Genomic DNA, 24226 nt, shown 5'->3' with positions numbered 1-24226 from the left:
TGCATCCCTTTATTCTTAAAAATGGGGACCAAAATACTCTTCCTCCACTCAGGCATCTTTTTAGTTTTTAAAATAATATTAAAGAGTTTAGTAAGCCAAGAAACTCCCAAATCACCCAAATATTTCCACACTTCAATTGGGATATCAATAGGTCCTACAGACTTTTCACCCTTGGTTTTCTTTAAAGCCTCCTCAATCTTTTTTACTAGTGCGACGGTAAAAATGACACGTTTTATTATTATTCACGATATTAAGATCACTAAGGTCGATCGCATTTTCAGAAACTTCATTAAAAAATTTATCAAAGTAACTCACCTATCTATGTTGAATATTTGTTTTCTAAAAAAAATACTTTTTAATTTTCGTCTTTAATACACTTTATTTGAATTAAATCTTTACTTTTCTTTTCTCTTTGTTTGGCTAGTTTATACATATATTTTTCACCCTCCTTAGTATCTAATCTATTATAAAGATCATTAAAAACAGAATTTTTAGCATCACAGATTGTTCTTTTAGAATCCCTGCGAGCCGTTTGATATTTTCTCCAGTTCTCTAAGCTTTTACATTTAAACCAATTTTTATAACATAACTTCTTATATTTTATCTTTTCTTGCACATTATTATTCCACCACCAACTTTTTTTATTTATAAAAAATTTTTCTTTTGATTCTCCAAGCACATCTTTTGTTACTTGTTTAATAGTGTTTGTTATTTTATCCCACATAACATTTGTTTTTTCATGAATATCTTAAATTTTGAAATCTTGAATTTTACTCATAAAAATAATTTTATTTGTGTCCTCCATTTAATTCTACGATGATGAGTCCTAGTATTCTTTATTCTACAACTCTTAATCTTAAAATCTAGAACTAATAAACAATGTTGGGTACATAAATTCTCACTTGGAATGACCTTACAATCTTTACAATTGCGACGATTTCTTCTTCTCATAAAAAAATAATCAATTTGTGTTTTATTAGATCCACTTTTATAAGTAATAAGATGTTCATCTCTTTTCTTGAATAAAGTATTAGTAATAACAAAATCATACACAAATGCAAAATTTATAATAGCTCTACTTTCTTCATTAATCCTTCATTAGTTACTCCAAAAGAAAAGCGTAGCCACCATGAGTATTTCTGAAGTCATCTATCACTCAACCGACATGTCCATTTAAATCTCCTCAAATAAAAATTCTTTCTTCAAGAGATATCATATGTATTAAGTCTTTTAAGACATTGCAAAATTTATCTATATACCATGTATCTTAACCTTCTTGAGGATCATAAACACTTATAATATTAAAAATCTTAGTATCAATGATAATCTTAAGGGTTATAATTCTATTTACAACTCTATTAATTTTTACAACATTATCTTTCAAACTCTTATCTATAATTACTCTTACACCATTTCTAGTGTGACTCTTACCAGAATACCAAAGTTTAAAACCTAAATTATCAATCTCCTTAGCTTTTTCTCCAACCCATTTATTGAATACATAAGATACATAAGATATTAATTTTTCTATAAATCATAATATCAACTAATTTCATTAATTTACCATTGAGAGTACTTATACTCCAAGATCCTATCCTAATCTTAGTTTCATGTGTTTCACGTGTTTTATGGACTAACTTCTTTACCCGCATTCGCCTGTAATGTGAGAACCCTTGCTTATTTAACACTACACCCGGGCAAATGTTGATAAGCTGATAAAATTAGCTTCCACGTCAAATATCAAGATCATTAACTAAAAACTTCTTGCATCTAGCTACCTAAATCAACTTGAGTTCTGGCGACATTGAATCATAGTTAGATCACAAAAGAGTGTGATATTCATCATTCTTAGTTAATTATTACAAAAAATATTTCACATAAGGATAATAACTCATATGAAAAGTCTCTTCATTTAGCATGAATTTCTACATAATCATACCACCATGATAATTGCATCATGTGTCACCTATGATGGCTCTGTGCACCACCCGTCATTTGAAGATAATACTTTATGCCACAAAAATCAATGCATTCATACTATCCCAAAAATACTACCATTTACGCTATCCCAAGACACCATCAACTCAGCAATGCACGCACTTGTTATGTTTTCAACCGATTTGCATGAGTTCCATCTTGAGGTTTTTGGCAATGCTAGTCTTACTTCCTCGGAGACATGTTGTATTCAAGTTCCGCCAATCTCTTAGAAATGAACCGCCCTTAAACTTCTTTTTTTTTAAAAAAATTGTTGATTATTGTAGACAGAATAAAGGCTGCAGTTTTTTAGCCACTCTGAAAATCAACAACACTATAAAATGAGGATATAGAGAAGTATATCATTACTAAAGTTGTAAGGTAAAAATAGCATAGAAATATTCTACAATGATAAGATATTACAGAGATGTAAAGATAAATAAAAAGTAATAAAGTTAGCCATATTTCGGGCCAGTCTGGCGCAGCTGTGGAACTGCATCGGGCCGTGATTTAGCTCATTTGTTTGGTGAAATATTCTACAATAAGATGATGTCACGGAGAAGTAATGATAAATAAAAAGTAATAAAGATAGCCATATTTCGGCCCGTTTAGCACAGTTGTGGAACTGCGGGCCATGATTTAGGGTCATTTGTTTCGTGTGACGCGAGCGATCCCATCCCAGATTATTCCGCATTTATGTTATTCTTTTAGATGGTATATTAACCGCTATTGGTACTTGTCACATGTGAAATCCCAATGAAAGCAACCAAGTTCCTTTCAGTTTTTCATTGTTGTGGTTTTTCTAGGCACTTCTGGATGGTTTTTTTTTAGCGATATGCATATGTGACACATACGAGCTCGGCATTACGTGTTTTGAAAGCAACCAAAAATAAATTTTTTTTAAGGTTTATTGCCTTTTGGAAGTGACAAATTCGTTGGTTTATGTTATGTTCTCTGAGATCTCTGAGTTTAATAAAACTTTTATTGTTTAATTATAAATTTCATTCACTAATATTGCATCTAAGAATTTATGTTTTGTTGCGTTAAACCTTCAAAAAAGATGAGTTTGAGGACTTCTGGTACCTCCAGAGGATTGCACTGCTACTACAGACTACCATGCTCCCTAATTACGTCGCGACAACCACATAGCTATGGGAGAGTTTTACAGGTGTTCAAGGAGAAAACAAAAAAAACTATGACTTTTTTAGGTGGGCATATGGGTTGGAGAAATTGACAGCTGAAATTGATCGCGCGTGGCGAGCTTCCCTCGAGGATGGCTTGTCTCATGACCTATATCAGCTGCATTTTAAAAATAATATTATCATATTATTGATTGTTATTTTAGCGGTCATCTTTTTTTAAATTTTGATAGTTGTGCTACTCACTATTTAGTGAGTTGTCTATTTTTTTTGTAATGTTCGAACTGAATATTTACTTTCAAGTATGGGATAAGCTAGTATGAACATTTTTGTTGTAAACAACATTGCAATACATGGGCAAAATAGTCATTTGTCCAAAAAAAGCTACAACACAGTTGTTTTCCAACTGCAAAAAATAAACAGACGGCCAGCTTACCTGCAATAGCTTATGCGCGACAATAAAAAGTATTTGAAAGCTAAGTTGATCATGACAAGAAATGAGAACATTAAAATGCATGTGTCGAAACTAAAAAGGAGAAATGAGATTATGGGCGTCACATGTAATGAAGACGATCTAGCAGAAATAGACTTATGTAATATAGTCAAAGACAATAAGCAGAAAATGCATCCAATAGAAGAAAGAGGTACAAATACAATCACTTGGATAGAAGTTAAAATAGATTTGATTAGAATAAGCGTTAAACTCTTTCTCTAGCAAACAATAGAACAAAATAAGAAACGGAAATTATAAATCCAATACCAAATTATTAGGGTAAGGCTAATGATGATGATTAAATGGATTATCTTTGACATTAAATATAGTATTTTTAAAATGTCCATTTTTTATTAAGGATTTATGGGTGGGTCTTAAAGACACGGCTTCCAAAATCCTTTCAAAGGATTCATTCTCTCAAAATTCTCCTCATAATCCTCGCTAATAGAGAAAATGAACTAATGCAAAACCAAAAACTTCAATCAGAGGATATCCAACATGACTGGGACTAAATTATTTCCACGAATGGAACTCATTCAGCAGAAATAGAGCAAAACCATCATGGAAGGAAATAGAACTGCCAGATACCTCGTCCCTGAGTAGGAACAGAATATTCTTCATTATAGCCACCATTCTCTTGTTGGTAATAAGTTAGATCTCCATAACCTCCTCGGCCACGGCCTCGAATGCCACGGCCTCGAAAGCCACGGCCACGATTCCAACCACCCCTTCCATACCCACGATTGTCCCATCCTTCACCATTGTAATCCATAGCCATGAATCCATTGCCTGTTTACATTACAATGTAAGGAACCGTACAAGAAAACCATAACAGTTGGGATAACAAAACGGAATGCCCACATACCTCTGCCTCTTCCCTGACCGTGACCACCACGGGCTCTGCCTTGACCACCAGAAAAATCCTCTAAAAGGAAATATGAGATCATTAAAATGAGATCTCCATGGAAATATGAACAAAGTTTAAATATGCAGAAATGCAATTTGCACCTCCATCATCCTCAAATTCGGCCAATGGTTTCACCTGATCCTTTGGTAAAGGCAACTGGTAGCTGTTCAGAACAAGCAATAGAACATCAGAATACCCAATCGCAGAGAGAACATATTTTAATATTATGATGTAATTCAGCTTTTGGAAAATACAGAAGACGGCAGGAACTTTGCTCCTACATCATTACATGATGAGAAGTTACATAAATTCATGTATATATCAAACTTGAATTTAAGGTCATGCACCATAGGGCTCCAAACATATCTTAGCTGTGTTGTCAATATTTAGTCATTCATCATAATTTGTTCTTATTAATCATTTTATTATTTGTTTTTATAAGACTACTCGAGAGAGTTTAACCCATAACATGGAATAGTAGCTATTGATATACATGAGCATACAGAAAAAAATTAAAAATAATTTTTCCATAGGATAAGGGTGAAACTAGAAACGCGAAAAATTGTTAACCTTTCAGTGCAAGTAAATAAAGGAGTAAAAATTGGAATTCATTCATTAAGATAAAAACGATGAGAGATTAGATGGTAAATTCCATTAACAAGATTGTTGCTAAAGTTTCAGGATTGTCTAAAAAATAGATCATGCAATGATAAGTAGACTTAGTTGTGAAGCAAGGAGGTGCAAACTAAACTATTATTAAAGAGAAAAAAATTGCTTTTAAAGCGTGACAGAAATTGAAAACAACTGAGGTATATAATGATTATAAAAAAGCTAAATTTTAAGAAATGTAGTGCTGAAAGCAAAAGCTAAACCTTCGAGAGTTCTATGTTTGGCACTAAGTAAAGAAAAAAGATATAATAGTTAAGACAGAAAACAAGAGATCTAGAGAATATGGCCAACTTAGGTGCCACGGAGAATCCTGCTACAATCCCAGGATCAGCAATATCACGATCCTGATTGCGATAAGTCCACAATACTGCAGAATCCAGGCTCTCGCAATTGCAGGTTTGGAAAACGGAAAGGGAGCGTTGAGTTCCAATTTTAAGCATATATATATATTATTTGTTTCCCACTTTCTTATTTCTAATTAGGTATTTTCTATTGTGAAACTACTTATGTGTTTTGTCTTCTATATTGGGGGGACCTTTGGCTTTGTTTATGTTATTTGGAAATATTTTTTCTTGGTTTTATCTATTGGAGATTTGTATCCTTGGATTTCTTTCAGGTGGTGTATCTGTAACCTGATAGGGTTGAGGTGGTGATCTCTCCTTGACGTTCAAAGACCTCCTTAGTTGTAAAACTTGTTGCTACTGTTGTTTGAAACTAGAAGGCAGTTTTTGCAGAAAATTGCATTTTTTTTCTCACTTCTAACACACTACCCAACTGCAGTTCACGCCATATTTCAGATTCCATTCATTCTCCCACTAATGTTACCCATCCTAAAACGTCGGATGACCTTTTTGTATTCTCCCATATAACGTTATCATCTGCTATCAAAGCCAGACAAATCCTAAATTTTTTCTTGGGATATGTCGTTCCTACACTTACCCAAAAAACCGCATAAACTAAATCATCGATCAACTCAATACCATAATTTCTAGTCATAAACCTAAAACTTTCAAAATCCAATTTTCCTACCTCCAACAAAAATTCACCCTGATAATTACCATCAAAACTGCAAGCAATCGACCAACTTTTAATCAACAATTTTCTTTTTCTATATCACCCGCCTAACCCTAACCCTAACCTAGAAACAACCTCTTTTCTTTTCCACTGAAACTTCTATTAGAAGAATGAGATGTCATGTCGCAACGAAGAAACCCTCAATGAAGTGTTCAGGAGATCACTATGGAGGATATGCAGTGAGAAATCCTTCAATTACAATAGAGGAGATAATCCGATGAGGACACCCATAGCCACAACAGTGACTTGCTAGATTGAGAGCAGAAAGCAAATCCCTTCCATCGTGAAGTTTCTGGTGAAAAAGAAACATTAGTGTGGCAATTTGGCAAAAAATATCAAAGAAGTTAGAACCTTGTAGTAAAGGTTGATTTATCGAATTTTAACGACCGCATAGATCTAGATGAGTTTATCAAGTATTCCAAATAGTGGAATGAATTTTTCAGTACAAAAACATTACACAAGACAAAAGAGTTAAATTAATAACCACAAAGCTCGGGATGAATGCTCTTTTGAGGTGAGAGACTCTAAAGGTCTTCGCCAGCATAAGGGAAAAAATAAAATCACTTCCTAGTCTAAAATAAAAAAGGAAATACAACACAAATAGCTTCTCCCGCATAACTGACAGAATATATTCATAAAATTCCACGCATGCATTAAAGAGATTCTCCTATGGAGGAGTAAACAACTAAATTCGATCAACTCATGCTGAAATATGAGTTGTTGAAAACGAAGGAGCACACATTGACAGATATATTAGATGATTGAAATTAACTATTAATAATGTGATGCAACTGCAACCGTATTGTTCCCTGCTTGATGTACAAACTTTAGCTTTGAAGGTGGAGAAGCAACAACATCACCAAATAACCGCCACAACCCATAGGCAGCATGCAACTCATTATCACGCAACAAAAATACTCCCAATGGAGCATCTAAGCTAACAATGCCTAAGAAAAACTAATCCAAAAGATATAATAGGTGGAGAACCAACACACTCAAATCTGTCTCAGCCAGGAAGCGCTTCAAGTACCACAATATTGAGCACAATAAACCAGATTACCCAAACAAGAGAATAATCTCTTTCATGGAGCAAGGAGCATTTGAAGAACTGATCAGTGATACATATAAGAATGAAAAAGTTGGGAGATTTTGATATTATAAAGTTATGAATGATAGTATGTGCCAAAGAGTATGATTATAATGCCATTTTGATATGAAAAAGTTATGAATGATAGTATGTGCCAAAGAGTATAATTAATTTGATATCTATTAACGCAAAATAGTATGTGCCAAAGAGATTTTGATGTTATAAAGTTATGAATGATAAAACACTATATAGTACTACAAATAGATGTTGAGTAACCAAAGCGTATTATTATAATAGGATTATATCAAGGATCAAAATTAAATCTAAATCATTCAATGCTCGCGCATTAACAAGGCCTCGTCTACTTGTGTACCATGTTCAAAATAATGCATTGATGAGCCAGACTTAAGAGAGGGAGTTGTCTGATACAAAATGCCATTTGAGGTTGCCTCATTGATGAGCCACCACAAGGACTTTTGCATAAGAGGAAATAAGCAATGATATTTGCGACAGGATATTTATTGAAATTTGAAATAGGTCACATTAAAAAGTGAATTAGAAATAAAACTAGGCACATCCCTTAAGAGAATATGTGGAAAAGTAATTCTCTTTAACTAAAAATACTATTCAAACACAAACGATAATTCTTTGCCAATCTTCGTTGGCAAAAAATCATTATCAGCCACATATCCTGCAAATAATTTAATAAAAAAAGGTGTTAAATAGACAAGTATAATCAACATCGTGTTTGTTGCTTATGCCTATAGAAGTCATAATATTAAGATAAGCTATTCATGCTCACCTCAATGGATGTGGTCAAGCTAAGAGCCAAAGTTTGGATAATCTATAAAAGTACATGAATGGTTAAGAGTTATAAACCTTTCGATGCATTGCTTTTTTTCAAGGTAACTAGATTTTGTCGGTAGTTTCTGATATTAAATCTTCAAGAAGATGAGGATCCATTAGGTGAAAGAGCTTATAATTTGGATAATTTATTTGGACTAATTTCCAAGCTTTTTCCACATTTTACAAAAGTGCTTTAAAGGAATAATTAACATGAGGCACTTGAATAAAGTTTGTTGGAAAAATAGTGCACTTTTTTCATAATGATAACAAGAAAGAGCCAATATCTGATTACTCTTGACTTCCCTTACACTGACTAAAGTTGGGAATTTTATCTTCATGTGCAAAATAGATACTAGGGCTGTCAATTTGGCTCGTTGTTCGTGAACAGCTCGTGTTCGGCTCGTTTAGCAGCTCGTGTTCGGCTCGTTCGTTAAGCCAAACGCGAAGAATTTTTGAGGCTCGAAATGGCTCGATAAAAAAAAATTATATAATTTTTTTATATAACAATATATTACATATTTTATTTATATAATAATATATTATATATATTTATGTCTAAATTTAAATCATAACGCCTCATGTAGCAATGTGGTTAATGTCTTCTTTTGTATAGATTTGATCCAGGTTCGAATCCCACACATTACATCTATTTTCCTCAATTTTAGTTTAACGAGCCAATTTCGAGTCGAACACGAGCCGAACACGAACACGAATATTTAAATCAAGCCGAACACGAACACACTGTTCACGAGCCGATTTCGAACACGAGCCGATTTCGAACCCGAGCTATTTCGAACGAGCCGAACACGAGCCAAGCCTGAGCTCGCTCAAGCTCGGCTCGTTTACAGCCCTAATAGATACCACCACCATAAAATTAGATAAAAGTAGTGTTTTGAAAAATGATATCATATGCCATATTAATATCCACCACTGTTAACTGGACGAAATGCGTTGATTGAGAAGGTGGCTAGCCGTGTCAGCTTTTACATGTGATCAATCCTTGAGCTTCAATGGATTTATATCAAAAGACATAAGCTTGGAGAGGGTATAGTAGAAGCTCTTCTTCTATGAAGTCCAAATTTAAACAGGTAGACAGAAAACTATGTCAGCAAAACTGCCAACATCAATTATATTTCTTCTAGTTGTGGAAAAGTCTCCCACTCTAGCAAGAATAATGAGGGAGTCCAGGAACAAATCAGAAAAAATGGAATTATTAAATTAGATTTGATCGCTTATTCATGTCTCCAAAGCAGATGATGGAGAAGACAATGACAATCTCCCAATGATATCTTTAACAATGCCAAACATTTCTCTCCTCTAAAATTGATCCAAGTATTCTAGGCCGTTGAAATTGGGGGTTTATAGCCTGATTCTACAAATAATAGCCTATGTACCCTTGACGAAATAAGCCTTCAAACTTTTTTTCTTTTAAAAAAGAACAACTTTTAGTTTAAATGTCCTTGAGTGCAATGCAAGTGATAAGATAAGAGGGTTTGATCTTCGCCATTAGTAAACTTTAATGGTTGGCCTGGAGCTTCTCGGTCATAAATTTCCATGAGGATACTAGCTCTCACTGTATTTAATGATCTGTAATTAGACTATTGTGCAACTCTCATAAACAAAGCTAGTTAGTTTTAATATAAAATTGTCTTTAAACACTACTAGCTAGGTTCTTATACAAATCTCCCTCTTCTATGTTTGGTAGCACTGTGGGAGAGACACAAACAATAAATCTAGATTGCTTCATCTAATACAATCAAAGCATAGATCGTAGGCAACACATCTCAATCTACCGGCCAAGCTTTAAAATCATTGCAAAAGAGCCTTGCATTGAAACTTGAGATTTGTTTGGCCTCATCTAAAAATAGATCGACAACTGCAAATTATCTAACCTTATCTGCAAATTGATAAAAGCGATCCTTAAGCAATTCTCCCAAGCCCTAGCAAATGCCAAAAAGATCGGAGTTCCTTGACTTTGAGTAATTACAGAGTTCAATCAAGAAATCAATTACCGATAGTAAATTGCAATAAGTTGTAAAGGGTTAAAACCCAATAGATATCTTTATTTAAAGCTTCCAAGAAAATGCTCAAGTTTGTAATGGGGATTTAAAGCTTATGAAAGAAAGGCAAAACCTATTCTCTCCCAACGAATTCTAGAAAATTAATAATAGTTTTCAAGAATTTTAAATTACTTCGCCTTTTCCAGCAGAAGATTGGGGATTTATAAAGTAGAAAGTAATGGTAGTTTAGTACTTCGCGCTTTAGCAATAATGGTTAAATGAGATATTTCATTTTTAGTGATTCATATTTGAACAAAATACCCAATTGAATGGTGTTTTTTGGTTCTCTAGTAGACTGAAGGGCTAAGAAAGAGAGTTATCTTGCTTTGCAATAAATGGCATTATTTTGTCTCTAGGCCTGACGGGTGGATTAATGGAGTCCATAGCATTAAGAAATGTGCTGACTGAGATTGAAATCTAGCCATTAAATGGCTTCAAATGGGTGATGGGTATGATCTAAATAAGCTTATCAAATTTTAGTTGTGTAATTACCCTAACCATATTACACAGAGATCTCAGAAGCATAAATCTCAGCGTTACTATTTGAACAATCAAGATGAATCAATACTTCACAATTTCATGGGAATGCATCAAGATGATTGGAGAAAAAAGTGATAGATATGACAAATATTAAAAAAAATAAAAAGAAAAAAAAAACATTAAAAGTAAAAGGAAACAAATTGAAAATATCAGCACAAATAATGGAAAGAAAATAGGAACGGATATACAAGATATTATTGATACTTTTACGGCTTGACATGATTGCAGCTGATTTAAGCTATAACTATCACATTACAAATTGAAAATGTTTAAATGACAATAAATAATATCATTTGAATAAACTGCAAAAACAAAAATGGCAACCATGCCATGATTCTTACTAACCCACGAGAGGATGTATCCAGCTCCTCCTTCGATAAGGTAATTGTGATCATAGACACGTGCCTTGTAGTTTCAAGCCTAGAAAAAAGAAGTATAAACATTAAGTAACAATATTTGCAGATTAAGCCATAATAGTTTTATTTACAAAAAGTTTCCAATACATTATGGTTTTATTTACTAAAAGTTTCCAATACATTAACCTATCATTATCATTTTAATCTTGGATATTAGTTATGATCTTACGGAAGTAGGCCTTCTTCTAAAGGTTCCCAGGTGTCAGTGATATCTGTAGAACCAATTTCAGTATTCTGATGAAGACCCACAACCCTTCTCTGCAAATATGCAACAAAAAGCAACAAAACAACACCTTAACCTTAACTCCCAAATAGAATTAACATAAAAAATGACAAAAAAAAAACGCACAGACCAAGCTAAAGTACCTTTATTAGCTCCACAATCATGACAGTTTTGTTAATAGCTCTTCCCATGGCCTTGAAGACAATTTCATTCGAATCTTTTTCCTAAAGCAAACAGCTTAAGGTGATTATTTACATTGATTTACTCGTTAAAAAAAATAAAAAAATAACAAAATATTCCCATGTAAGTAAAAATCAAATGTACTAAAAAAATTGCATTATTCATGATGCAAGCATCATTAGCAAGTAGCATAAAGAATGCAATCTTTTGGAACAAAAATTGGAGAAAAGTATGCCTCTTATGCATCCAATTTAGAAAGAAAAAATATTAAAGCAAATTTAACTTCAAATATGTGCAAATAAAATTCACTAAAGTGTAAATAAGACCATTACATCAGAATCCTTATTAATAGACCATCAAAATTATTTTAAACGAGCTTTATCAAGTCATATAATTTGCTGATTCTTGTTTATTGCCACCCAAGTTTATGCTAGTATCTTCGTACAATATAAAGTCAATTTTACCATTGGTACTACCCATTCTGTACTCCATTCCACATCAAACAGCAATGGAACAATTTGATTTTATTATTTGAATTTTAGATTTATGTTATTGATATACACGTACAATAGTAAATTCATAAAAGTGCTAGATCAGGTTATTATGATATAGAAAAAAAAAATAGCAGGACATGTGTGACAATGTCATGTTGAATATATTTAAAACGCATCATTAAAATCAACAGAGAAGATGCAGATTTGACAGTAGTAATTCTAAACCCTGATATTACGCAAAATTATTTATTAGTGTACCACTAATTCCAACACAAATTTATATGAAATTGCATCAACTGCTAGTGTGATGTGAAACTACCACTCAAGTCTTCAACATTTTCTAATTTTAAAAAATTTGGAATCTCTTCATCATTAAAATTCTTCTATCGAGATTTGCATCCAGACTAACATGATATCTCCCATAACTCTAGCATTTGGAGCACCAAAACTTCATAGGTTTAATCATGAACAGCCTCCATTAATTATGTGAATTGCTGGATTGTCCTACCTGTTGCATTTGCTTGCAATTTTTTATTAGTTCATGTTTACAACCAAATTCTTTTCAAAATCACATTTTCTTTTGCCACTAACGAACGTTGATTATGTGCTCACAAAGGGAAGTGATTGAAAAAAAAGGTGATTTTAAGTTTATTTCCTTAATTTTAACAGATTCATTGACTATGAAGGAAATAAGAACAACATGAATATTAACAATTTTTAATTGTTTGCCCTCCTTCAACGACTGTGGGTATATTAAAAAGAAACACTATGTAGAAGTTACTATTTTAATTGAAGTGTCTGACCTTCAAAGGTAAAAGTTTTTATGAGCTTACTGTCTTGTATTCGGTAATAAATATGAAACAATGTTTTCTCCATCTTAAAAAAGTGTCATTAAAAAAGAGTTGCACCAATTTTAGGTTTTGAGCATAGTCCTCCAAAACAGCATTGTATTTTAGATGTCCACGAAAATAAGGAAAAAAAAACCAAAACAAGAAAGCCGATAGTAAGGAGAACTGTTTTGAATATGATTCAAAATCTGTTATGGAACATAATGAAGTGTCCATTAGAACCAAAAAAGTGTAATAGTTCTTCTATAGATTGCATCCAATTAAATATCTATATATATTATAGAAGCTATGTTTTTAAAATGACAAGGACAAGACGGTCACATTCACAAAAACATGTCTCTTCAAGGGTATAAAGTTACAACAAGGCTTCAGTTCAAATGGATTTACATGCAAAAAAATAACGAAGCTTCGACTATACTAGAGCTCAAGAAAAAACAAATGATTGGATACAAACTCTAAGAAGATTAATGAGGATACAAACTCTGCAAATTTATTTGGAATGTCAATGGATTAAGGGCTTATCTTTAAGATGAGGAGAACTTTGATGTTAATGTCTTCACAATAAATCAAATAAAAAGAAAGTGAATAGAGATTATTTTTTATTTCTTCGAAGAAAAAAACAGTAACTAAAGTTTGCCATTTAAAATTCCACAAAAAGCTATATGGTATAGATAGGTTCACCCTTGATGGATGATACCTTATACTTTCTTCTTCCTAAGAACTTGTACAACAAATCTTCCCTAGTATTTTAGACAAAATATTTTTCTAATAGCTAGATTGTTATGATTAACATGAATAGTTAAAAAAAAAGCGGAAGCGATCAAGGACCAAATTGATGGCTACAATTAGAGTTTAAAATCTTGGTTATTATGGCACTATTATTATATCAGGAGTATTGAACGGTTGTTAAATCTCATTATTATCTTCATTACTTAACTCACAATACTAAATCAATTTAATTTGGTTTTACAGTGAATTTCAACATCCTAACTCAATTGTAGTTTCAATGTTTGATTGAATTATACCATTAGTTACAGATAAAGAGCCATTGTAATCATATTAATGAAAAAATAAACCATATTTTTACTGATATTTTGATAATGCATTAATAATTTTAAACTATATTCAACTAAATAAAGAAATAATAAATTGCTTATTTTTCAAAACATGCATTGAATTCAAGTGATTAAGTGATATTTTAATATAAATTAAATTCTATCACCTCATATCAATATATTTACTATAAAAAGATTTATTTTGTTACAAAGTTATTTCATTGTGAAATTAATCATAACAACATGTTCTTAGATTGTATACTAGCTAAATGAAAGTTCAAGACCATTCAATCCAATAAATATGAACCACAATAGTAAGCGTTCCTTTTCTTTCTTCCGTTTAATCATAATTTTGTAATTATTTTATGATTGTTAGTACTATTTGAAGTAGAAGAAGAATATTTTTAAAAGGATTTTGCAATGTGAAGGTTGAGCGTTGGATTTGGCCAAGTCTCCACTTCATAGCTCCCAGCTCCCTCAATCCATCCTCCTTTTATTTAAAAAGAAAAAACTGCTTACAACTCTGAAAGCTGAAGAGACGAAACTCAATCCCACCAACTGCACTTGTCAAATTTAAATCTGAAAAGCTTAAAAAGGCAGTTTGGAACATAATTAATCCCTTGTGTTCCATGCGCTAGAGAAGCATTTTGTCTTATTCTGTCTCTAGTTCATATTTTTTACTTCATTGGTTCAAAAAATGTGGACTTGCTAAAATTTGTCATTGATTGTGCAACAATAGAAGTGGTGAATAGACCTCAAAAATAAACTTTGGGAGCGGTAAAGATAATAAATCTTGCAACAAAATAATATTCTTTGCTCAAAGGGGCTGCGTTAGTAAATCCTATAAATCTGAATTTACTAAATCTTGCAAAAAACAGGATTTAGTAAATATAGGATTTAAGGAAACCGAGAAGGAATTGAAAAGAAAATGGATTTACAAATCCTGGAATTAATATAGTCATTTTTCTGTCCTAGAAGATTTAACTAACAAGATTTAAGTTAAATCTGCTTATATGAATATAATCTTTCATTCATCAAGTTGGGTACATGTCAAATATCTCCAACATCAATTGCAAATTCCATGAAAATCATGGCAAAAAAACTCTAGCATTACAAAAATAAAAAATTCCCGTGCAAATACAAAAAATCTTTATTTCATAATCAGGCATACCAGAAGTAGACTAGTCGCATACGTGATGTAACTGCGCATCCTTCCCTGGGCAGTTATCCGGATCTCATTTTCATTGATGGCGGTCTCCTCCCTCGGTTTCTGCACTCTCTGATACCGATCCATCTAATTTGGCCCAAAATATATAAGTTTCGACATCAAATACCGTAAATCCAAACGATAGCAATAGCAAACCAAATAAATCACATCAAAGCTCTGAAAAATCTAGTTCCTTCAGCAAGCCAGAATGTAATTCGATAGGAACAAGAACAGAAAAAACGGAATCAAGGCGCGACTAACAGATATAACATATACCACGAAACTAATCCACAACAGAACGTAATAGGATTACCCAAAAATCGCAACTAACGAAATCTAGGGTTTCAGGAATCGTCGCTGAGAAAAAAACCAATCAAGCAAAGTAGAAGGAACAAAGATATAGCTCACTTCTTCGACGCCTACTTCTTCGGATAGGTTCTTCGTTGCCGCCCAAAAAATCTTTTTTATGGAAACTACAGTCGAATATAAACACGCGCCAGAAGCTCCCGTATCTTCGGCTAGGGTTGAAGACGGATTTACTGGACGAGAATCTTTTGTTGAGGTCATTTACATACACGCCACCCAAATGGTCAAATCCCCTGTTTTTTCATATCTAGCACCTAAACTTTGCTTTTTTTACATATGTACCACTCAAATTTTTAGTATCATACAAAAATATCACTATTTTAATTTTAAAAAAAAACATAAAATAACCTTTTCATGTATAGATAGCATAAAATATATGTAAAAATTAAAATATAGATGATAGATGTATAAATATATAAGAATTGAGTAGTATATATGTAATTTACATGCATATATAATTCTTTTGTAATTTATTTATAAAATTATTTTCAAAATAATGAAAAATGATATATTTAAAAAAAGAAGATTGTTGAAGGCAGATAAAAATATAGCGATAAACAATAAAACTATAAAAATTGTCAAACTCATGTAATTATATTCTTACGATCCACTGCAATTAATTCAAATGTTGTTTGTTTGTTATATGTTACACCAAATTGAGTTGTAGTGTTATTCATTTAACTATAGTTGTTGATGTGAGTCGGAAGATTTGTATTGGTAGAGTGATTATTTAATGTCTTAGCATTGCATGAAAATCCAACACACACACTCTCGTAATTAAAGAGTAATATAAGAAGACACCTCAACTTTTTCCATAAAAAATCTTTGAAAAGAGAAAAAACCTCGAGACCTAGCTCATTTGAAATAATTCATTATATAATGGTGAGTACATAACCCTACTCATCTCTTGACTTTGGGACAATAGAATTAAAAATAGAAGTCATCGGTATTTCAACAATAAGCTGTAACGAATCGCAAAAGCCTTGGATGAATGCTATGGAGATAATAATCCGTCATGAACATTATAAATGGTGGTTCTAGTGTTACTTTGTGGCAGAGGTCGTAAATAAAAATCGTGATAAATAATTGGGCATGTGTCATGGATAGTTGCTTCAGTAGCGTCAGTTGGCTATAAAGGTTGTTGTTGAAAGTTGCAAGACTGGTGAGCCACGTAGGCCTTAGTTGGTCACATAGAACGTAGTAGTGAGCTAACAAAATATCATAAACCATAAAAGCTGGAGTTGGGAGTTGCATTAGTTGTGGATCATATACGTCATAGTTGGTAACTTATGTTGTGGTGAGCTGCAATAATATTCGTAGGTCATGGAGTTCTAAGATATGAGTTGCATGTGCTATGAGTCATATATCATACTCAGTCATATAAGTCGTAACAGGGAGCTGTAATAATATTTATAAGTCATAGACGCTGAAGTTGGGAGATATATGAGTTGTGATAACGTTTGTAGGCCACACAAGTCTTAATTGAGAGGTGCATGAGTTGTGATGACACACGTAGGCCACAGAGGTTGTAATTGGAAGTTGTATGGGATGTGATAGCATCCATAAACCGCGAAGGTCGGAGTTGGCAGCTGTATGAGTTGTGGACCACGTAAGTTGTAGTTGATCTCATAGGTCATAGTGGTGGGCTACTATAATGTTCATAGGTCATAGGAGATGGAGTTGGGAGTTGCATGAACTGTGATAATGTTCGTAGGCCGCAATGGTCGGAGTTGAAAGCTTTACGAGTTGTGGACCACGTAGTCCAATGTGCGGGCTATAGTGAGAGAGCCAGTAGTCCAAAGAAAGTTATTGTATCCCAGGTATGTGGTTGTAAGTAGTTATTATAAAAAGCATAGTTACACCATATTTTGGGGCATATTGTTGTACCATCTTTGGGATATATAGATACACTGTACGCGGGTTGCGTTGTTCTATTGTATGTTGAGTGTAACATTACAACATTTTCAAGATGCGTTGTTACACCATCTTCAAGGTGTGTTGTTGCACCATCTTCAAGATGCATTGTTACACTGTCTTTAGGGTGCACCATTGCACCGTCTTTGTGGCATGTTGCACCATCATTGGGATGTGTTGTTACATTGCCTTCTGAGTGCATTGTTTCACTGGATATCTTGTTACTCTACAGCGTACGTCGAGATTTTACAGCACATATCATGATTCTGCAAGGAATTTTGTTGTAATAAGTTATTGGCGATCGATGGTGACCAACCAGCTGTGTACGACACTGGTCGTCAACTGCAGAAGCAGGAGGCGTTCTCTGGATCTTTGGTGCAGAAACGACACATTGCTTCAAGTCCTTCTCCCTTTCATTCTTAAGGTTCAAGTGTGTGTTCGGGTAGCACTTCATAAAGGGTTAAGTTTCTATTTATAGAGATGGGGAGAGAGATCCATACAAATAAAGAAGAAGTCCTAATCACACCATCAAACGGCCCAGAGAAATTCCATTGGTCGGCCCGTGTTTAGTAAATATTTGAATGTCTTAACGATGTCAAAATTAAGCGAACTTGGGCTCGCTAGATTTGTCTTATTGAAATGCTTGATCTGACTTTAAGCTTTTCAAATTTGAAATCCATTCGACATTCAAGTAGAGCACTATAAGCTTACCAAAATAGCTTAACGGTTTGATCCAAATTTGGTTCGACTTGAATTAGACCAATTTTGAAGTCATTGTATTCACCTATTCAAACCACTCAATTTGATTATTCATATGATCAGAGTTCTAGATAAATTTTAATTGGAGTTCGAAGATTTTTTATCAAAAAATTATCTCGAGATTCGTGTCACACCTCGAAATCCATGCTGATAATGAAAATTTGTTGGTGTATGAGTTATTATCATGTATTATAAAAGGCAAGAATAATTGCTCACTCATGCGTAGATTAAGTTCTATGACGTATAATTTATTATCACTTAATTATCAGATACAAAGATTAATTCAAATTCTAATTTTGTGAATTCACAGCTCAAATATAATATCATTGTTTATTGCCTTGATCCTATGCAGAGCTTCAAATAAAATTTTGAAAGCTTTATAAACAATTTTACACCATAATCAATTGGCAAAATCACTATTTGCAATAAAAGTTCCAAAATGCCCTCGACTATTTTAATGGTAAAGTTTTAGTCCCAAAATTTACAAAATTATCAAAATAGTGTCTGAATATTTAAAATTGAGCTCTAATAGTCCTCGATGATAACTATTTTAGCCCCAATATAAATAGTGTAGAAAATATTTTGACATTTGTATAAACTCTGACATTAAAATTGTCCCATATAAATAGTCAGAAACTGTTTTTGCAATTTACTCGTTTGCAATAATTTAAGTATATTCTTAAGAATTTTTAAATAAATTCACAAATAAATCCTTATATATATAAACGAGTCAAACACGAACAAAGTTTTGACCATCCTTCTTCTGCTCGTTTTGGCTTGAAATAATTATATATATATATATATATAGATGTGTGTGTGAATGGAAGCTTTACATGTATAGCAATCAATTCTTATGTATTTACATATCTAACAAGTCAACTTCATTTTTTTCATATATACCATTTTTCCCATTCATTGAAAATTATATTTCAATTCTTAAAAGTAAAAAAAAGTGATATTTTCTTATGTGATATGAGAAATGTGGTTGGTATAAATATAAAAAACAATGCTTAGATGTTGGATATGTAAATACATAGGAATTGGGTGGTATGTATGTAAATGTCTGATACGTAATTGCCATCATTCACATGACATAGATTTCGATGCATTTTTATGAGCAAGAAATAATTAAACTTCAATAAAAATTCTTTTAGAGCTCAGATATTTATAATCAAACTTCAGACAAAACATACCCAATTATATCAAAATTTGTCCAATTCAAGTCTAATTTAGCACAAATCAAGCCGTCAAATCACTTTTAAAAGTTTTTCGGACTCATTTGGAACATCAAACGAGCGTTGATTCCGACAAGTCTATAATCAAATTGAGTGTCTCGACAATAAGAACCCAAGGAGCCCAAGATCACTCGATTTCAACATTATTAAGACATTCAAATGTTCATCAAAGGCCGTATGATCGAGAGAAGTCCTCTAAGTCGTCCGATCAAAACATATTCATGCATTAATCGCACCCAGAAATCTATAAATGACGCCACACCCATAGAGTGGGAAGAGAAGCTTGGGCTTGAAGGAGCTTGAAGCTTTGAGAAAGAGATGTGTAGCACCACTCATGTCACCATCGACCACCACCGATCATCGTCGACTGTCGTCGACCACCACCTACCACCGTGGACCACCACCAATCGGCATTGGCCACCGTCGACCGTCGTCAACCACCACCTTCTTATCTTCGCCAATCACCATCAGTTGCTGTTCATTCCTAGCAACAAACTCATTTGTACATTGATGTTATAGCTTGTGAGACCCAGCAATCATTTTCCACCTGTGGGACAATTAGTTACAACAGTAATCATCTTTTTATAGTGGAACTATTCAGTTGGGCCAAACCTAATGGTTTTTCCCTTTCAATCACGTAAGAACTGCTATTGTCTTTATTAGTTGCTTTATTTTTTCTAATTGTGTGTTGATTCTTCGTATCATGCTGGGACGAAAATATGCTACTGTACTGCCGTGGGAATGTTCTAGCACACATCAGTTTGGCGTCGTCTGTGCAAAAGGATAATCCCACCACTGAAGTACTTGCGAGACTCACTACATGGCCATCAGACTTAACACTCGTGACAATGGAGCATCACACTTCAACATCCGTATTTCCAGGGAGCTGTCACGGAGCCAAAGGGTAGCATGCCTCTTCATCTTCTCGTCCTAAAAGAAGTTATTCTGTAGAAGAGGACATCTCGGGTACTTCTCTGGAAGACCGAATGCACCAAATGGAGGAGTCTCAGCTAAAGATCCTACAGCTCCTACGCGCAACTCAGTAGTCATTGCCTGCATCATTGGATGAACTTCATTTACCACAAACTCAACAGCCTACAAGAAATGCACCGTTCAAAAATAGGCACACCGATCCCCTTCCCTAGGAAAGAACATTTTAACTGCCAAGACGAGATGTTGATCTCCTGGATACCAACAGTTCCACTCATCCATCTCAACTCACCTAACATTGCCCCACCTTATTGTCGTTCTCGACAATGTAATTCGCAACAAGCTATGACATGTGGTCAAGAAAGAGTTCCCTTAAAAAAATAGGGAACATTTCTCCAAATGCCGCAACTTTTAAGAATCCTTGCTTGTAGCGGAGGTGGTTCTTTAACATCCTATCCCAGTGAGCTTCAAGCTCTCGAATATCGACACCTACGAAGGGGAGACTAGCCCTTACGAGCATGTTGATTACTACCGAAGCATCATGCACATTCATCATTCCCCTGATGTGCTTCAATGTCAAGTAATCTAGGCCACTCATAAAGGGCAAGTTCGTACTTGGTTCTACTCTATTTCAGGGGACACTGCTAGCATCTTTAATGAGCTTGTTAGACTGTTCATGGAGCACTTCATATCAAATCAACAAAACATAAAAAAAATTGTCCCATCTATTGGGAATCGCCAAAGTGAAGAAGAGTCGCTTAAGGACTACTTTCATAGGTTCTCTGTCATTAGATTTTGGGAGTGGATCTGGAGTTGTTGAGAGGAGTCTTCTTTGGAAAGCTCCTCTTACCCTTCTACTCATCACTGATGCAGGAAACGACCAACTCTTTTAACGATTTTGTCCACCGTGTTGAGGCCCAAATAATTGCAAACGGGGTCATCAATGCGACAACTGAGAGGAAAATGCAAAGTAATGTCGGAGACATTAATCAATTCTAACAACGAAGAAAGTCCGAAAAACCGTTCATATAAAAAGCAACGAGAAACTTGGTCTTCCAGTCTTTTATCTTATTTTCAAGGCCCAACTACTGGACCTTGTAACCAACAATAAGTTGCACATAGTCATCCTGGCCGACTTTGAATGATAAGAAATGGTTGAATAGCTTGATCGTCCACGAAATCTTCATCCTCTAACAGAATAGAAAGAAAATCATAATTGCGGCCACAAAACTTGGAAGAACCTATGTCGGAATGACCCTCTATAGATTAAAAATCCATCAGAGCTCTTTACATAATGTTAAGCAAATACCCTGCTTGAACTGATCTTTGTAGAAGGCTAAATCAACATCAAACAATAGCTTGCTCATGGCTTGTTGTCGGTCGGAGTCGAATCAAAGAGTTTAGAACATAAAGCTCTTGAATCGTTGTCACCTCCTCCATAGACATAATGAAGGTTTCAATGGCGGGAATCAAAATGAAGGTCTCTTACAAAAAAACTTCCTCACCATCTTAAAGGGAGAAGAAAAAACAAGTCTAAGGGAAAAAGGAAAGGAGAAGGGATAGGCCAAAAAAAATGACGTGAGCTTATTTATACGAGGAAGGAATATGAAATGGTACTACATGGGACATAGCGATGTGACAAGATTTGACATGATACTTGAGTTAAAGACTAAATTAAGATTTAAAAAATATTTTTATTCATCTTCATTGAAGATTAAAAAAACATTTCAAAAAGCCACTCGAGGAGGAAAATCTTCACTAGACGATCATTTGTGACTTTGCATGAGACAAATCCTTCGTGAAGCATCCTCTCGTACAAAACCTCACCCCTAGGCCTAAAATGTTCGGCTCGTCTGGTCCCTACTTGACTGCGTCATCTCCTCCTAGACATTAGTAATCTCCTCGTGAAGGGTTGCGAGCTCCCCACACAAGGCAACAACCTTTCTTTCCATTTGGCCCATTCTCTCTATACATGCAGCTACTCCTCGGACATCAACTTCTTGAGAATGCACCATGGCTCGGGCAAAATGCTCCTTCATATTGACAAGGCGGTGCACAAAAGAATCGAAAGATATATGAGGTCCCTTAGTAGCCTCTTTCTTGGCCGCGTCTAGATTACCTTGGTGGTTCAGATCTTGTCCCTCACGACGAAGCTTATCACCTCCGACCGACACCTGATCCATGGCTGCAGCATCCTTAGGAGGATCATCACAAAAATTTGATGAAAGAGAGTCGATCATCAGGATCTCTATGATTGCACCAAAAAGCATCATAAATGGAAAAAAAAAGATATTAACAAGTTGAAATCTTGTACAAAGAAGTCGATTCCACACAGATGTGGTGAGAGAAACTGCACCTTTACTAGTTTTCCTCTATCATTCGACTGAAAAGGAAAGCTCATTTTCTGATACTTTAGGCGACCAGCTGCCTCTTTGACCTCAACGGTATTCAGCAGGTCAGGTACAGATTGGACAGGTGCCTTGGTCGTGTCGGCGGGATCATCGACCGTGACTGCGGGCTCCACTAGAGGATTGACCAATAACCCCTTAGTTTTCTCTTAAAGTTTTTCCTGCTACGAACTAGCGAGCGAGTCAGAAGACCCTATCTTATTTTTCTGGTCAGTAATCCTTATCTTCTTCACCACCCTCTTTTCGGTCATTTCCCTTGCAGTCATTTCCTTTGCCAGTTTTCTCTTCACTTCACCCTTTCGGGCCTTGGATCTCTAAGGGTACTAAGAAGTGTGTCCCTGTCATGTGACTCATCCTGAGACGCTCCTTTGCTAAACATCTCAGCAGACCCAAGCAACAAAAAATTGACTTAGAAGGAAGAAGGATAGACACAACCCTTCACTCTCATGCGATCTATTTATAACATACTACTCACAGAAAATTATAGAAGTCATTTATTAAAAAATTATGTCATCATAAATTGGATTCATGCTTTAATATATTTATATAAGAAAAAGATTCTCTTGCTCTTTTCACAGCACTACTTTTAAGAATTAAGGAATATGTATACGAAAAATATAATAGTCTGAATCTTGAAGCAATCCAACGATCCAACATAAAAATGACGAACATAAGTACACACTGATCGATTATCAATCTCATACCATAAAAAAACCCATATGATTAAACTGAAGATTGATCAACAAAAGGCGGGATGATCGGCCTAGAGCTGACTTGTTAGATTGTTAAGCAACAATAACTCTATACACACCGACTGACAATATTGTACTGATCGAATGAACCTTCATCAACAACCCTTCACGAAAAAAAAAACCTTCACGGATGAATATACATCAACTAGTATATCTGACACACGTGTAATGTACTAAATTAACCCTCATAGAAACTAATAATTAGAGGACATACCTGTAATTTTAACTCCATACCCCTGATGTTTATAAGTAAGGGTCATTTTTCGAGTGAATTATTTCTGTCGTTGTCTTTCTCTTTCTTTACTTTCTTCTCTGTGAGGCTCTATACCGTGGGTCTGCCTCCAGACAATTTCAGATTTATCTTTTTTTTTTTTTTGAAATCCATGCCTCATGGTTTTCACCGTAAATTAATTACCAATATTATGTAATTTAACCTTAAATTTTATTATTATTATATAATAAAAATGAATGGTAGGCGGCTATGATACACGTCCCGACCATCCCTCATGCGCCTATAATTCGAGTAACACACCTTAAACTCGGGGGAAATCAAACCCAGCCAGAGGGAACTTACAACTTACAAGTAGATGCCCGACCAACTGATCTGAATACGTGACGCATATATAAATATATATATATATATATATATA

At 34.2% G+C, this 24226-nt stretch overlaps 1 protein-coding gene across 2 annotated transcripts in view; it reads right to left on the bottom strand.

The window, feature by feature from the left end:
* Positions 1-15772, bottom strand: part of LOC110017995 (heterogeneous nuclear ribonucleoprotein A1, A2/B1 homolog) — a 20643-nt gene extending 4871 nt beyond the window's left edge. Inside the window, exons 1-8 of one of the 2 annotated variants that reach the window (XM_020715199.1) lie at positions 15621-15772; positions 15177-15299; positions 11572-11652; positions 11375-11463; positions 11135-11209; positions 4615-4676; positions 4472-4531; positions 4195-4395 (exon numbers count right to left, since the gene is read on the bottom strand). In XM_020715199.1, the coding sequence (XP_020570858.1) occupies positions 4195-4395; positions 4472-4531; positions 4615-4676; positions 11135-11209; positions 11375-11463; positions 11572-11652; positions 15177-15299 (691 nt within the window). In that variant the 5' untranslated portion in view covers positions 15621-15772. The other variant, XM_020715200.1, reaches the window with a different exon arrangement.
* Between the last annotated feature and the right edge of the window lie 8454 nt (positions 15773-24226).

The sequence above is a fragment of the Phalaenopsis equestris genome, unplaced genomic scaffold (assembly GCF_001263595.1).
Source record: "Phalaenopsis equestris unplaced genomic scaffold, ASM126359v1 Scaffold000002, whole genome shotgun sequence".
NCBI classification, from domain to species: domain Eukaryota; kingdom Viridiplantae; phylum Streptophyta; class Magnoliopsida; order Asparagales; family Orchidaceae; genus Phalaenopsis; species Phalaenopsis equestris.
Note: the sequence above shows the minus strand (reverse complement) of the source record. Positions and strands in the feature narration are given on the sequence as shown.